Source organism: Protobothrops mucrosquamatus, unplaced genomic scaffold (assembly GCF_001527695.2).
Source record: "Protobothrops mucrosquamatus isolate PMUCROS unplaced genomic scaffold, P.Mucros_1.0 scaffold_290, whole genome shotgun sequence".
In the NCBI taxonomy this organism is placed as follows: Eukaryota; Metazoa; Chordata; class Lepidosauria; order Squamata; family Viperidae; genus Protobothrops; species Protobothrops mucrosquamatus.
The window spans coordinates 61,537-77,847 of NW_015386366.1; the positions used below are offsets into that span (position 1 = coordinate 61,537).

Below are 16,311 nucleotides of genomic sequence, written 5' to 3' on the forward strand. Positions count from 1 at the left end.
AAACTATTTTACCTGTGAGGGGAAATATTGCATAGTAACCATGAGCATAAAAAGAGCGTGCAGATGTCCTTCATAATTCTCTTACTGCTACTTCCCCATTAAGTGCTAAGAGGGCCATATGCACAGGAGTTTATTTTTAAATGTTCTTATGAAACTTGAAACTCACATCCCCACTTCCATGTGTGCACATGGACCTAGTTAACTTACTGGGTCTCTTTGGTCTGTTTGTTGCTGCTAAAATGCTTTTTTAGAGGTTTATTTGATATTATTTTTAAAGTTCTCTTATCTCTTTGTTGCCTTGGTCATGGTTAAAAATGCCTTAATTTATGTGTCTGATAAATATTAGATTTTGGAATTGGGTCATATTTGCAGTACTGAAAGGGCAGTCTTTTTGCTGGCAGCTTTGACCATCTGTTTGGAAGTGTTATACAGAGTAAATGCAGAGCCCATACTTCCCTCCACTTTCTTAATAGCTAAGTGGCACTATCGGATCTGACAGCACCAACCATCTGTCAGGCATCTGTGCACATGCTGTTTCTTATGTACAACATGCTCCTGCATGTAGGAATCTCATTGTTATTTCCAGGATTCAAATATATTCAGATATATGTATTTGTATGTCCCATTAAATAGCCACCTTTTCCAACCTGGTGCCCTCTAGAGGGGGTTGGGATTGTAGCTAGCAGATTGTGTAAAAATATGGTTTATGAAGGAAAATATGGGAATTATTATTCCAATGTATCTTCAGGTTACCAGCTAAGGGAAGGGTACTTCAGAAAGCAGGTTTCCAATGAAATCTTACCCAAACAGTCAGTCTCATTGTTTACAATATAGTAGAACTCATTCCCATGTAAAGTATGTAACACTGGATTAGTTACTTGAAATAAGCCATCAGTACATTGAAAGTAGTTTAAAATTTCAAAATAAAAACATCTGAGTTTTCTATAATATAATTATCTCAGTGGTAATTCCATTTTCCCAAAGGCACAGGCTTGTTTTACTGAAGCTAAAAAATATCTGTAGGAATATATCAAAAATTTTATCTGTATTTTTAAAATGTTTAATGAAGATGAAAAATAAGAAGATGTAACAAGAGTTGGTACATACTTAGGACAGAAATTACAGTAACATTTACAGGAATAGTACTGTTTGTTCAACAAATATTATAAGCATCTAATTATAGATTTTATGATTTCCTTCTTTTCCTTAAGGCTGCTCAAACATATTTTTATTAAGGTTGGGATCACGACAGTGGTATTTTGTTATGTACAGCCAGAAAATTTCATGTCAGATGCAGCTCCAAATCCCATTTTGCTGGAAAAAAGATATTTAATCCATTCTGTTGAACCAATCGGCTTTCTGCATGAAAAAGAATCTTTGGAAGTCTAAGAACCATTGCATTTTTCTGGAAGTTTCCAGGTTTCAGTACTTAATTAGACAGTTTTCCTGACAGGAGAATATTAGAGGTGGATTTTTTTCTGATTTAAATAGTCATTAAGCCTTGTAAGATATTTTCAATACAGACATGGTAGAAACATCCCAGAGACAGTATTTCATTCAGAATAACGGACAATGTGGACATAACATATAGAAGTAAAATTGGCACTTAACATTGTATACCACAAAGAAGCTGTCCTAGTGTAGACTGTTATTTTGCATTTAACATTTATGTTCATTTTATGACTAATTTCTTAAGACAGTAATTTTTCTGTAGTAATCTTGGTCTACAGTTACTCATATGAATGTTGAAAATTATTTGAAATTTACAAGATACTGACATGAGCAGCCAAAATAAAAGCTACTAGACAATCCTTTCTTTCTTTGTGTCATTTTACTCACTGTTGATTGTAGATGTTTCCAAAAATTAGGACATGCTTGTATCTTAAACCACATACAAATCATTGACAAATCTGTAACTTCAGGCTTTTCTTTCTTTAGTTAGTTTTCATGCATCATTTTACCATGTAAATATACCAGGCTTCAGTCACCTTTTCAGACAGTAAGCACCATGCAATTTTGAAGATTTCATGAACAGGATGAAAATAATTTAAACATAAAATAAAAAATGGGTAAAATCTCATTAGAACTATTAGATGTTGATATTTTTAAATCTTTTTTTAAAACAGCAATCTTGTAAATATTATATACTTTTTAACTTTCATAGTTGTAACTGTAGACCAAAATTACTACAGAAAAAAATGTCTTAACAAATTAGTCATACAATGAACAAAAACGTTAAATGCAAAATAACTGTCTACACTAGGACAGTTTCTTTATGATATACAATGTTAAGTCACAGAGCACTATCTTAGTTAGAATAAATGGGGTGGTACTTGCAACTGCTATGTTGCAGATTCCCAACAAAAAGCCCAGAGATGGAGAAATGGGGGAATATCTGATCCATAGACCTAATCCAATCTAAAGCTCCAGAATTCAACTACAGTGTTTCTTCAGTGATATATTCAAGAGATATATGGTGATGTTTCAGAGTATCTTAACAAAATGGACATTATTTAGGATTATAGAAAATGTCATTCATTTCAATAGCAGTCCATAAAAAAGATTATCTATTTGTATCAAAACTACAGATGAATCATGGACACAGGAACAGTATATGTATTCATGCAGACAAGTGTAAAATTATACATTATTAGTTCCATATGTTAATCACATTTCCCTCCTAAGTAGGCATTTTTGAACCTTCCAAATATGCTCTAGCCAGATAGCCAGAGATGAAAGTATTTATATCAATACTGAAGTCCAAATGGTTCTATTGTTTTTAAGTTCAGAGTATACTGAATCTCTTCATTCCTTGGGAAAAATCATAATTACTTTCAAACAGTGACAGACAACTCCCAGATGATCAGTTTTTATGAACTCTGAACCGACTTTGCTTTCTTCCCTGGAAAAGATTAATGTCAGGTAATTGACAAGACCACAGCATAAAACCATTTCAGAATAATAATGTTTAATGATACCTTAGTGCTTGAATGATCTCTTTTGAAATTCATGAATGTTGTGACCTTCTCACTTCAGGAAATAGTTCTGTGGAAAAGAAACTTTCATCTCTTTGCTTCACTGTACATATCCTAAATGAAAAACAGCCATACAGAGAAAAGGACAATATTCCTAAACTTTCTGTTGAACTCTGATCTTGGCCTCCCAGAGGTATATACAGTACGCTGTGTAAGTGAACAAAATGAAGATTTTCTTGAAATGCCAGGAAATGTTTTTTTTATCACCCTGGAAATGTTTTTTTTATCACCCTCTAAATGTCATATGACAATTTGTCCTGTTATAGGAATCCTCATGCAGGAAAGTATGGAGTGTGCACACATTTGCATGCAAACTGTATTTTATTCATGATAGTAATGCCATGCTAGAGCCGTGGTGGCGCAGTGGTTAGAATGCAGTACTGCAGGCTACTTCTGCTGACTGCCAACAGTTCAGCAGTTCAAGTCTTACTAGCTCAAGGTTGACTCAGCCTTCCATCCTTCCGGGGTTGGTAAAATGAGGACCCAGATTGTGGGGGGCAATATGCTGACTCTGTAAACCGCTTAGAGAGGTCTGTAGAGCACTGTGGAGCAGTATATAGGTCTAAGTTGTATTGCTATTACTAATAATGGCAATAGCCAATGCACATGACTTAGTTGTAGATACAATTTAATCAGACTATCCTTCCTTTTAATACATGCTATTCTTGGTGAAGGCTACTGGCAATCTTTTATAATGCACATTTTATGACATAAGTTGAATTAAAACTGCTTCTGAAATAAATGGGGCTTAGAAACCTTTACAGCACATTCGTTATAATCAAACCTATTGAAATCTATTGCCAGAATAAAAGATATTCCTAGAAGAGCAGCCACAGGATTTGCAACAGCAGATGAACATAAAATGAGGGGGGGGGGATGTTCAGATTAACTTCTGTGGCATAATTTTATTTGCACAAAGCAGCTCTTTAATTCTGGGTCTGTAAAAAGAATGTACTAATGTTTCCCAGGCAAATAATGAATATTAAATTTTGGTAACAGTATGCTGACTAGTCTTTTTTATGACCTATATATAGTTTGGACTACAATACTGAGTAGTACTGAAGTTATGGATGCCTGTTAGTATTTTTCAATCAATGCAATTGCTTAATTTTTGAGAAGTAATTACACAAAATGTTTAACTTGTACACTCTTCCAAATCAAATAAAATATTGAATATAAAACCATTGTTATGTTTTCTGCTTCTATTTTATTTTACCGAAATATTCTTTTTATTAATTTCAGTGCGTGACTAAATGAAAGTAGCAAAACAGCTACCCCTTGTGACGGTAAGCATGAAGTTACTGTGCATTTTTTAAAAAATACTTTTTTTTATAAAGAAAACATTGCAAATAAACATAAAAACAAACACCAGGTATTTTAATATCTGCAAAAATAGATAAATATGTGGCAGTTGTACATATATGAGTTTCTAATGAGACCAAAACCAAAGTATTGATTAAAGCTCCTATAATTCTTTGCTGTTGTTTAGTGATCTAGAATAGCCTTACCAGAGACAGGAGACTTTTTTTTTTAAAGGAGGGCACATATGCCTAGCATAAGTTTTTCCACCCACTTAATCCTATCTTTGTTTTGGGTCAATGAGTGGAGGGGAAGAGACTTAGGCTGGAAGCAGTACTTCAAGTTGTCACCCTACTGCCTTTTCCAAATGGGGAAATTACACTATGATTTTTTTAAAAATGTCTTTATTCATTTTCCTCTTAGCCTTGGTCTGGTTCAGCTGGACAGCCAGCCAGTTTTATAAGCTGATGGTTATTTTGCTGGCTTTTTCTCCATACCAAATTCAGTCACATCCACTTCTGTTTTTCTCCTAGCTTTCCTCTCCAGAGAAAGATGGGGTAAAATTCTTTCCAACATTCTGGTGGGGTGAAAGAATAAAAATGTCAATCCAATGAATACCGTGCAGGTGACGCAGAAGAAAACTGGTTAACGTGCTCCGAAGCAGGCCCTGTTTAACGCACTGTTTCTCAATCTTGCCCACTTGAAAATGTGAGATGCTGGCTGAGGAGTTCTGAGAATTGAAGTCCCCTCATCTTCAAGTGGCCAAGGTAGAGAAACAAATATATAATAAATAAAACCGGTGTTCCTAGGACTCCCTGGGCAGCGTACAAACCGTAGTAACAAAGAGTAAGAATACTCAGCGGTAATGTTTTGTTGCCCTTCGCTTGCAATGTTTCTCAACCTTGACAATTTTAAGGCATGTGGACTTCAACTCCCAGAATTCCACAGCCAGGAATGCTGGCTGTGGAATTCTGGGAGTTGAAGTCCACATGCCTTAAAATTGTCAAGGTTGAGAAACACTGCGCTCGCGTAGGGCGCCTCAAGAGGCTGAGTGGGGCAAGCACTTTCCTGGGCCGTTTCGCTTTCGCTTTTCGTTGTTAAGCCAAGGCGAGCGGCGGAGCGGCAGTGGTGGGGTCGGCGGCTGCCTTGGTTCGAGCAGGTAAAAAAAGGGCGTCCCTATTAAAGGCTTGTCCTAAGACAGAAGAAGGTAGTCAGAAGAGGGAAATTACATTCGTGGAAGGGAGAGGAAGATTAGAGGCCTAATTTCCCTCCGTTTAACTATCAGGTTTCAATATTGAAAGTGACGGCTCCATTACGCCCGCTCAGTTTTGGAGCCTTTCGAAGCCCTCCGCGAAGGTTTTTCAGCGCCGTTTCGCTGTGCTGAATTGATCCCGAGTCGGTGAGGGCTGAGGTCAGGTAGTCCCTAATTTGCGAGGCTCGCCTCGCCGCTGTGCGTCGTCGTTAAACCGATACGATTCCGATACGGTACCGCAGGGGTAGTCAACCTTGGCTCTTTTATGACTCGTGGACTTCAATTCCCAGCTGGCTCAGGGATTCTGGGAGTTGAAGTCCACGAGTCATAAAAGAGCCAAGGTTGACTACCCCTGCGGTACAGGAACCGACGAAAAAACGGCAGTGGCTTCTGGTTATTCTACGTGGGGTTTTGGTACGGCGCTTCCCTCCCCCCCCCTTGTGTGACTGCGTTCTCGCAGCACACTGAACTACTACATAGCTAACCGCATTTTAGCGTGTAGTATCGCGTGGTGTGACTAGAAATACACACAGTATTTCCAGGTGTTGTTTAACCATATGATTTTCAAGCTTCGTTTTGAAGATAATTTTCTTTTCCCATAGTTAGAAGTACATATTGCCGTATTTTAACAAGTAAAAACTTGTCATTAACACTTTAACAAAAGTGAATAAGTACAGTTTGCCTTAAAATTAGTTACCCTTATTTTAATATTAAGGTGTCATTCTGAAAATCTATAGTTCACCAAAATTGTATACTGTTTAAGACAGCCTGCTAGATAGAAAAGAATATATAGTATAACACCTTTGAAACTATACCGTATAAATGATAGTCAACATTTCATAAAATATGTTTATATTGTCTGAATTTATTTTTCTTTATTAGATTTCTAATTCTGGATCCCATAGTAACCTGGCATCAGATTGCTGCTTCCTGATCAGGTTTTTATGTTGAAGAAGAGTAAAATGTTCTTATTGCTAAGTATTCTAAGTTTTCTATGTGAGACATCATATTCATTTACTAGAGATGAAAGCAATCCTTTTCCTTGGGATAAAATTAGACTTCCAAAGTATGTTGTTCCAGTTCATTATGATCTTCTCATTCATCCGAATCTCACAACTCTGTCTTTTACTGGATTGTCCAAAATAGAGATTTTAATAACAGAGCAAACTAGTTCAATCATCCTTCACAGCAAATATCTTCAGATAACCAAAACTACTATCCACAACACCAAGAACAGTGCTGATACAGCTAAAGGAATGATGGTTTTAGAACATCCACCATTTGAGCAGATAGCACTTGTTTCTACTGAACCTCTACAAGTTGGACAGAGCTACATTATTAGCATTGAGTACTCTGCCAATTTATCTGAAAGTTTTCATGGTTTCTATAAAAGCACGTATAGAACTCTGGAAGGGGAAACAAGGTAAGCCCTGTATTACTGTATTTATTATTTGACTATATAACTTCTTATTTTATATTTAAAAGTATGATCATTCATTCAGCAACTGTTTGAAGTTATGATAGTACTGAATGAATGGTGGTTACAACTGCTCCTTGAAGTTCCACCTGTCCTAGCACCCCTGTGATCATGTGACTGTGATCTGGGCACTTGACAGTCAGTTCACACTTATGGCTGGTTGCCAAAGTCACGCAGTCTCCATTTACAACCTTCATTGCTGGTTTCCCTAGAAAGCCAATGGGGAAACCAGCAGAGAAGGTCATAAATCACTGGGGTAAGTCTTCCGTACCTGTGAACTCTCCCCTCACCCTTCTGCACTCACTTTGTGCTGGCTACTTGCACATTCTTGACCCTTGCTATGTCTCTTGAATCTTCCCCCAACCCACACTCTAATCTCCCCAGCTTTTGCTCACCCTCCCTGACCCATACCATGCCTCACACCTTTGTGCATCCTCCCCAATCCACACCTTATCTGTCTCAAATCGTGTGCACTAAACCGATATCATACCTCTCGCATACAGTCTTGAGACCCACAATGCACTTCTGACACAGCCTCTTGCTGCCTCATGCACTTGACCCTCTCCCCACCTTGTCTCCCTCCACTCATCCATTCGCACCCTCACAAACCTTTCTGAACTCCCCTGCCCCCTCACACCTCCTCCCCAACACATGCTGTGACTTTTGCATATCCCACACATCCTCCCTGACCCCTTGCAGTCCTGTCACCCTCTTTATTTCTCCCACAGCTGGCAGCAGCCACTTACCTGCCTTCTGGCCTGGGACTTGCAACTTGCTACTACTTTCTCCACTGGCTTTGATTGTGGGAAGCTGGCAGAAAATTGCTTCATCTCATGACCAAAGGATTCGGTTAATGAAGACAACTGGGGTTGTTCCTCAAATAGATTTGGGACATTAATTTTGTTGGTCCATTCTAGCAAATTGTCACACAGGTAGTAAACCTATTCTGGTAGAGAGTTCATTCTTCATCTTTCCTCTTAATGCTAATTTATAAAGAGGTGTGTGCAGTATTCTAGAATTGGTTATTTAATTTCATGCATTTCTTTTCCCTCCCAAAATGAATCTTTGGAATATCTTTCATCATGGAATCCATTAAAAAAAACAAATCCATTATTAAACAGGCAATCTGAGAGAACTTTTCAAGTTGTAAATTCTAGAAAAGCAGTTGCGGTACAGACTAACTTTCTGTGCACATATCTGAGAATACAGCCCACGAAGCAGAGGAACCTACTTCCAAAAAACATTTGTAGGCTTGCCTTATTAATGACTATGCTTCATATATTTTTCCTGATCTATAAATATAAGGTAAGTAATATTGTTGAAGTGAAATGTGGATTAGTAAATGTATGTCTATCTGCCTAATCAGTTTAAATTTACTTGTTTTTGTCTTAATTCCAGGGTGCTTGCTTCAACCCAGTTTGAGGCAACAGCTGCGCGTATGGCCTTTCCTTGCTTTGATGAACCTGCACTAAAAGCAACATTTTCTGTTAAGATCAGAAGAAGCCCAAAGCACCTAGCACTATCTAATATGCCTTTGGTATATGTATTTTTTGAATATTTTAGAAAGCAGATAAAAGAAAAATATTTTTTTTAAAAAATGACTCAAGTATACAAAATTTGTCCATATATTATGCAAAGAATGTTCACATCAAGTCAAAATAGAAAATTCATTGTTAATATATTTTAAAAAGTAAGAAAAACTTGAAATCAAGATTACTTATATCCTCAAAAGTGGCATTCTTTGCTATTTTGAGCTGCAATACTTTATTTTTTTTCTTGAAAGATGTCCAGTTAAACTTAATGAGACTTTCTTACAGGTAGATTTGGATTAAACTGCACTGTACAACATGCTAATTCGTAACTATTAATGAGTTGCATAGGCATACATTGGCAAGTATAGCCTTTGCTGCAAAAGGTGTTATAACATTAACATAGCATTTTTGTAAACTTTGTGCAGTGAGACAATTTGAACAGAAATATAAAAGACTTACCGGTAATTCCAAACAGTGTTAAAGTTGTCAACTAGAAGCAAAAAGTAATTGTATTTTTTTAAATTTTAGGTGAAATCAGTAAACATTAATGAATGGCTTATTGAGGACCAGTTTGACATCAGTGTAAAGATGAGCACTTACTTAGTAGCCTTCATTATTTCAGACTTTAAATCAGTTACCAAGACGACATTACGTGGAATTAAGGTAATCATTTAGCATCAGCTGATTTTATCTGTATAAATATTTATACAGATTCAAGCACAAGATTGCAATTATAAAATGATTTCTGAAAAAGAGAACAATCTAATTTTAACTAATTTTTCAGAAATTCCCAAGTCTATTGATCAAATATAATAAATGCTTAGACTTGCACAATTGATTTCACACTGTTGAACATAGGTTTTGTTTTTAAAAAAATATTGATATTGGTTTATAAAGTAGTACAGTAATGCTACATATTCAGAACTGTTCTCGGTTGTTTACACTAGGCTTCTGCTAAGTAACTGAACAAATATTCTATTGTTTAGCTGCATGACAAGAAACAAGCTTTGGCTTGTTCCCATCCTAAATAAGACAGAATAGGAAGCAAATACAACAAAACTATCTCTTTGATCTGCCCAATGCGATTCCAGGTGCTGATTGTGGTACTTGGGACTACGTTCTGAGAAACCTATCTTGATGCGTCAAAATCCATTCATGCTTGTGTTTTTTAGGTTTCAGTATATACTGTGCCACACAAAATCAAACAAGCAGAATATGCTTTGGATGCAGCAGTGAAACTTTTAGACTTCTTTGAGGGATATTTTAGCATTGCATATCCTTTGCCAAAACAAGGTATATATTATTCTGAGATACTGTTAACAGCTGAAAAGTATATTAACCAGCCAGATTAATTCTCTAATTTAAAGTCATTTTTTAATATTTAAAAAATCCTTTAGAGTTAGATTTTTAAAAAAGATGTGTTTTATATATATAACCAAAATAAATTCTTATTCAATTCAAAGTTCCTTCCACTTTGTGTTAGGTTTCCTACTAGGAAGTTGGACAGTTTTTAAAAATCTTTTTATTACCAATAATGTTGCTAAGATATAAACCAACTCACTGAAAAATAGAATTTCAGATTGCAGTCCTATTGAGTGTTATTGAGTTTAATATGATGAAGTTCTGTCCAAAAAATCACCCACAAAAAGAGTTCTAGATAAAATTCATACACATAAACAGTCTTTTGTGGGAACATTTCATATGCAGTCTCAAGCATTACTTGTATCTAGATGCTGCTATCATCTTTTTTCACTGTATCATTTTTAATTGAATGTTTTTTTTCAGTGTACATTGCACAGAGTAATGTAAATGTTATTGTGTTTTTTTTAAAAAAAAAATCTCCTGAAGAATGTTTTTTTTAAAAGGCCAAAAAGATTTATGGTTACTTTTGAAAAATTACCATATCACTAAATATTTGAACATATTAGTTGTCTGTGTGTGCACATGCATGTACTTTTTTCTAAGTGTATGATGGGGTGTAAACAGATTTTAAGAAAATAACATTTCATTACAGATCTAGCAGCTATTCCAGATTTTCAGTCTGGTGCAATGGAAAATTGGGGATTGACCACGTACAGGGAATCTGCTTTGTTATATGATTCTGAAAAATCCTCAGTATCAAGTAAACTTGGAATTACTATGGTAGTAGCCCATGAACTTGCTCATCAGGTAAATTGTAGCCTGTTTTTCAGATATGAAATTGAAGGTTATATTTTAATTATCTGGACAACAATTCCCTCTGAAATCAGAGAAGTAACATCAGTTGATTGTTGCATTGTGACATTTATATAAATGACTCAAGCCAGCATATATGATTTTTTTTCTCATAAAGCTAACAGAATTTACCGTATGTTTTCTGTATATAGTTTAGAAAGGATATCTTCTATTCCAGGGGTAGGCAACCTTGACTCTTTTATGACTCAGGAATTCTGGGAGTTGAAGTCCACAAGTCATAAAAGAGCCAAGGTTGCCTACCCCTGTTCTAGTCTATAGTTTCTTCACTGAAGCTTTACAGATAGTGTGGGTACCTACTTTGCATTCACCAGTGAATGTGCTGCATATAGTTTTAGCAATACCACATAAGCTTCGTTGTAAGCCATCCAAAGTCACTTGTTTTGTGACATGAATGTCGATATAAATTTGATAAATAACCTTTTAGTGATTTCAACAGAAGGAAAAATATGCACCTGCTTATATTCCAGTTATTTTTGACCGGATTAGATGTAAATATTAATACTTTTATTTGAGATAGTTGGACTGTCCATCCTATAGAAATTCAGTAAGAGTGTTGGTTTTTTCTAAGTACATTCCTGCAGAAATTCAGTTTGTCTTAAAAACTACTACCCAGTCAATGCCAAATAATCAGTCTAAAGGCTCATAATGCTAGATTAGCTGCTGGTATTTATACTGGAGTTGTTGTGAATGCTCAGTTTTCATAAACAATAAACATTAGGTGGTCTTCTCATGAAAGGCACTAGCTGTTGCCAAACAAAACAGTTCCTTTTTGTTCATAAACAAGAGACTGTTGAATAGGTACAGAGCAGTGCCAAACTATAACTTTACTTTGTTCCCTCTTTATAAAATGGACACTTTCAAGTTGATTAGCGTCTTATGAATTGTCTCAATCTTGCTACATATTCTTTTTTATAGTGGTTTGGAAATTTGGTTACCATGGAATGGTGGAATGATCTTTGGCTTAATGAAGGTTTTGCCAAGTTTATGGAATTTGTGTCAGTAAGAAAGACCCATCCAGAACTGAAAGTTGTAAGTATTGGGGGGGGGTGTTCCTCCTATTTTTAATAATAAGCCAAGAAAATACCAGAACTGGAAACAGACACCTTCTTCCCCTTGTAGATTTGCACTAAGGCAGACTCAGCAAAGTTTTTAGACTGTAGGCATGATTGTGTAGCACAGCACGAAACTTTATAATTAATGAAAATAATTATACAGTAAATTGTGTGAGCAGCATGATATGCCTAGAGGTGGACCTCTTGCTCATAATTCGGAGACTGTGAGTTCAATCCTAGGTAATAATAATAACAATAATGATAAAGTTGGAAGGGACCTTGGAGGTCATCTAGTGGAAGATATTTCTCTCTCTCGGCATAATGAGTAATTGTCTGCTTTGAAACTGCTTAGGCGTCAGGAAGGGCATCCAGACAGTAAATGCTCGATCTCCGATCCGTCACCCTGACTTCACCCTCATGAAGGGATTATAGGGTTATTAAAAGAAAATATATATATATAGTGAAGGGACAACCGGCGGAGGAAAGATCACCGCCGGAGTGCAGCTGATGCAACCAGGACCGGTAACAAGGTCCAGGGGCCGTGTGCAGACCAAGTTTGAACTATAAAAGACTCTCCCATGGACTGACCGTTTAAGCCCTGATGATGTCAGCAGGACGCTGACGAAAGCTTGGCGTTGGTATTGTAGTATTAAACTCCTAGAGTTTGATTATTTTACCCTAGTGTTCGTTTTTATTTTATTTATTTTGGCATGGATGCACCCAGGGATCATGTGTTTAGTTTAATTATCAACATATAGTGAATTGTATACACTTTCCCACAATACTAACACTATTATTTTCTAAGTTACTTAGGACCTAAGGGAGTTATTTCCTACTATTTCCCATCGTCCCTTTTTTTCTTTTGGGAAGTGGGATGTTTGATTAGACTCTGCCAACATTCCATTTGTTCCCAGCCCATAAAGAAAACAAATTATCTTTTTTCTACTGAGACCAATATTTTCAGACAAATAATACAAAACACCTTAAAGACTAATTTATTATGGCATAAGATTTTTTGGACTAGAATTTGCTTCATCAATTGGATGAAATATTAGCCTATCAATATTTAATTCAATGCTGGAATTGGAATAATGAGATTTAATCCCAGTAATATTAAAGATAATCATTTTATCAGCAAAAGTATTTTGTAAATAGATATAGTAATTATTTTACATAATTTAATTTTTGATGAAATTAACCACAGTTTGAATTTGGAGGCCAGTTTGGGGGGGCATTAAAGTTTAATTTCACTTTGACCACTTACATATGCTAATTCTCCACTCTTACCAAAAGCAATGTTACTCAAAATATGTATAAGGCAGCTTGAAGTCATAAATGAAGCAATAAAATTATTTCTGTATAAATAATTAAATGTAAGTTCATCTCAATATGTCATTTAAAAATAAATTCAAAAATCTCAGACGACTACTTTTGGCTTCTCTTTTGTTCAGGAAGATTACTTTTTAAACAAGTATTTTAATGCCATGGAGGTAGATGCTTTAAATTCTTCACATCCTATATCGACTCCTGTTGAAGATCCAGCTCAGATTCTAGAAATGTTTGATGATGTTTCCTATGATAAGGTAAGATAAGAAATTTTGGCCAAGTTTAATAAATCTGGATACTGTGTTTATATCTGAAAGTGAATTTTATACTCATTGTTAAGATGGTCAGACTATATGATACTCTATTTTTAATTATTTTTTATTAAAGTTTTAAAAACACAAAAACTAATGCAAACTAATAAAGTGCAGAAGCAGTAAAGAAAAAAAAGAAAAAGCACTGAAAGAATTGAATGGAAAAAATAGAAAAAAGAAGGTTCAGAATTCCTCTGTAGATAATATAAACACATTTACAAAATTCTCTCTCACTTTGTGATTATAAATAAACCTCACCCTCTCTTGTTTTTATTATCCATTATCCATTTCTTTCTAGTCATCAAAACCAGAAATCAATGTTTCTATGTCAGAAACATTTTTAGGATCATTAATTTCAATCTGCAGAGATTAAAAAATAGAATTTAGTACCATAATCAGTGACTATATGGACATATATCAGTCCAAATCCCTAAACATGAAAAAAAACAGATGTATTCTATATTATTTCATTCTCTTTACAGGGAGCTTGTATTCTCAATATGCTACAGGACTATCTCAGCCCAGAAGTTTTTCAAGCTGGTCTTGTGAAATATTTGTTGCGATTCAGTTATCAGAACACAAAAAACAAAGACCTGTGGGACAGCTTATCAGATGCAAGTATTTGAGAAGAATTACTTCTTTCAAAATATCTAATTTTAAAATGTTCTTGAGCAGCATTGATGTTCATCTTGTGATATCTTTAATAACTGTTTATTGATTAGGTTTGTCCAGATGTTGATGGAAGTAACATACAAAATGGAGTTTGTATCAGAAACAAGGAGAGAGTCTTAAACTCAGTGAGATAAATTTTTATCTTTCTTTCATTTTCTTTCTTTCTTTCTTTCTTTTTATTTATTTAATATATATGCTGCCTATCTCATTGTCCAGCAAATCTGGGTGGCTATCCATATTATGTCATGAAGTTGTGATACATTCTTTTCATTTGTAAGGTATGCAGTTGAAATAGATTGTTTAAATCTTATCTACTGGATCTTTTGAGTACTATTCCAATCATTCTGAAAAAGGCTGAACTCAAAGTGACTCTGTTTTGAGGTCAAAACAGCAGTTTCCAACTCAAAACAGAATCTTTCAAGTTCAAATATGGATTTGAATTGTTTTGCATAACACTTTTTTAGTGCATTGTACAATAACTTGGAAATCAAAATTTTAAATTAACACTGATTGCTACTATGCAGTCATTTTGACAAAAACTAATGCCTAAGTGAAGCACCACCAATCTTTGAATTAAGATATTTTAGATGGAATGTTCTGAAATATTTCAAAGAATCACAGATATTTGTTTTGGATTGTATTCATGATAAGCTTTTCTCTCAAAAAGCTTGTAGTTTTATCAGGTTGCTTTCACAAATAATTTTTTAGCATGTAGGTAAAACATAACAAATGCTATGGGTCCCCTGATAGTTATGATTTTTTTGCAGTTACTTATTGTTCTAGTTCTCTTCTAATATAAATTAAAAATTTCCAATGAAAGAAATATGGTGAACCTTAAGATTTCTTTCATGGCCACATATGTTGAGTTTTTTTTAAAAAAGAATGCACTAGTTTTGTTCTCAAACCATAATTTAAATAAAGTATTGTTTAAATTGAATTTTTAAAATTTCATCATCTTATTTGGAAAATTACAGCTGATTAAAATGTAAATTACCAAGCTTCATTACTTTGCTGATGTGGAAGAGGAAGAAAAAGCAGAAGTACACAAGTTTAATTTGTTCTCAATGTAGCAAATAATTTCTTATATTAACTGAGTTAGATATTGTTTAGAACTGCATAGCTACAGAAAATAATTCAAAAGAGGTCTTGTTCCTCTGGTACATAGATAATTGGAAATAAAAATGAAGAATTTGGAATTTAGTAGGGATATTACTTGATTGTTATAAGAAGCCTTAAGAAATTATCCTTAAAACATTGCTTTCTTATGCTGAAAAGAGTACCATGGTTGAGGACATTACATTGTTGATTTTGCAAATTATTAAAATATGGCACACTTGTATTTTTTAATTTCTATGACTTCTACTTTATCAATGCACATGCCTATGTTTTGTTAATATTTTTGTAACTTTTATGTAGCACTGGACCAAAGCTGTGCTTCATGATGTACAGGCAGTGATGAATACTTGGACACTCCAGAAAGGATTTCCTCTAGTGACCGTTACTATTAAAGGAAAAAATGTCCATCTACAACAAGAACATTATTCAAAAAAAGCTACTTTTTCTTCATCAGCTGGGTAATGATGAACAAATGAGACTTGTTTATGATTATATTTTTTACTGTTTCTTCTTTATGATATGGATACTTAGCACCACAATTGGTACTGGAATCTGGGTTGTTGAGCAAAGCAGTCATTAAGTAAGATACCATTTGACTGCTTCGCTCAACGACTGCAGTTCTGACACTCCCACTTGCAGTTGTTAAATGATCTCATGTGTCATTAAGTAGATGGAATTCAGCATAAGGCATGTTGGATGCTTCTGCAAGGTAAGGGAGGACCTGTGAAGCTTCACTCTGACACTGAAAATCCTCCCTGCTTGTAGGATTTTCACCCCCAGAGTGGAGAGATACTCATGCATGGCCCACACTGGGTCTTCCTACTTGCCAGAGGCAGCCCACTCAGCTTACATTACCTCTGCCCCTCTGCTCTGGCACCTGCTGAAATCCAAGCACGCAGTTGCTTAGGAATGACAGGAAGTGCTGAAACAAGTTCGCAAAAGAGCCTTGTCTCTCAGCAAAAAAAAAAAAAAAAAAAAAACAATTGGAGGGGTTACTTTTTGCA

The 16,311-nt window shown here is 35.2% G+C and overlaps 1 protein-coding gene across 1 annotated transcript in view; it reads left to right on the plus strand.

Moving 5' to 3' along the window:
* Window positions 1-5,414: 5,414 nt before the first annotated feature.
* Window positions 5,415-16,311, plus strand: part of ERAP1 (endoplasmic reticulum aminopeptidase 1) — a 30,231-nt gene continuing 19,334 nt past the window's right edge. The window contains exons 1-11 of the mRNA XM_015831938.1: window positions 5,415-5,493; window positions 6,469-7,009; window positions 8,462-8,600; window positions 9,124-9,258; window positions 9,768-9,888; window positions 10,610-10,764; window positions 11,746-11,859; window positions 13,334-13,465; window positions 14,002-14,133; window positions 14,242-14,316; window positions 15,608-15,765. Coding sequence (XP_015687424.1) covers window positions 6,531-7,009; window positions 8,462-8,600; window positions 9,124-9,258; window positions 9,768-9,888; window positions 10,610-10,764; window positions 11,746-11,859; window positions 13,334-13,465; window positions 14,002-14,133; window positions 14,242-14,316; window positions 15,608-15,765 — 1,640 coding nt within the window. The 5' untranslated portion in view covers window positions 5,415-5,493; window positions 6,469-6,530. The remainder of the gene's footprint in view (window positions 5,494-6,468; window positions 7,010-8,461; window positions 8,601-9,123; window positions 9,259-9,767; window positions 9,889-10,609; window positions 10,765-11,745; window positions 11,860-13,333; window positions 13,466-14,001; window positions 14,134-14,241; window positions 14,317-15,607; window positions 15,766-16,311) is intronic.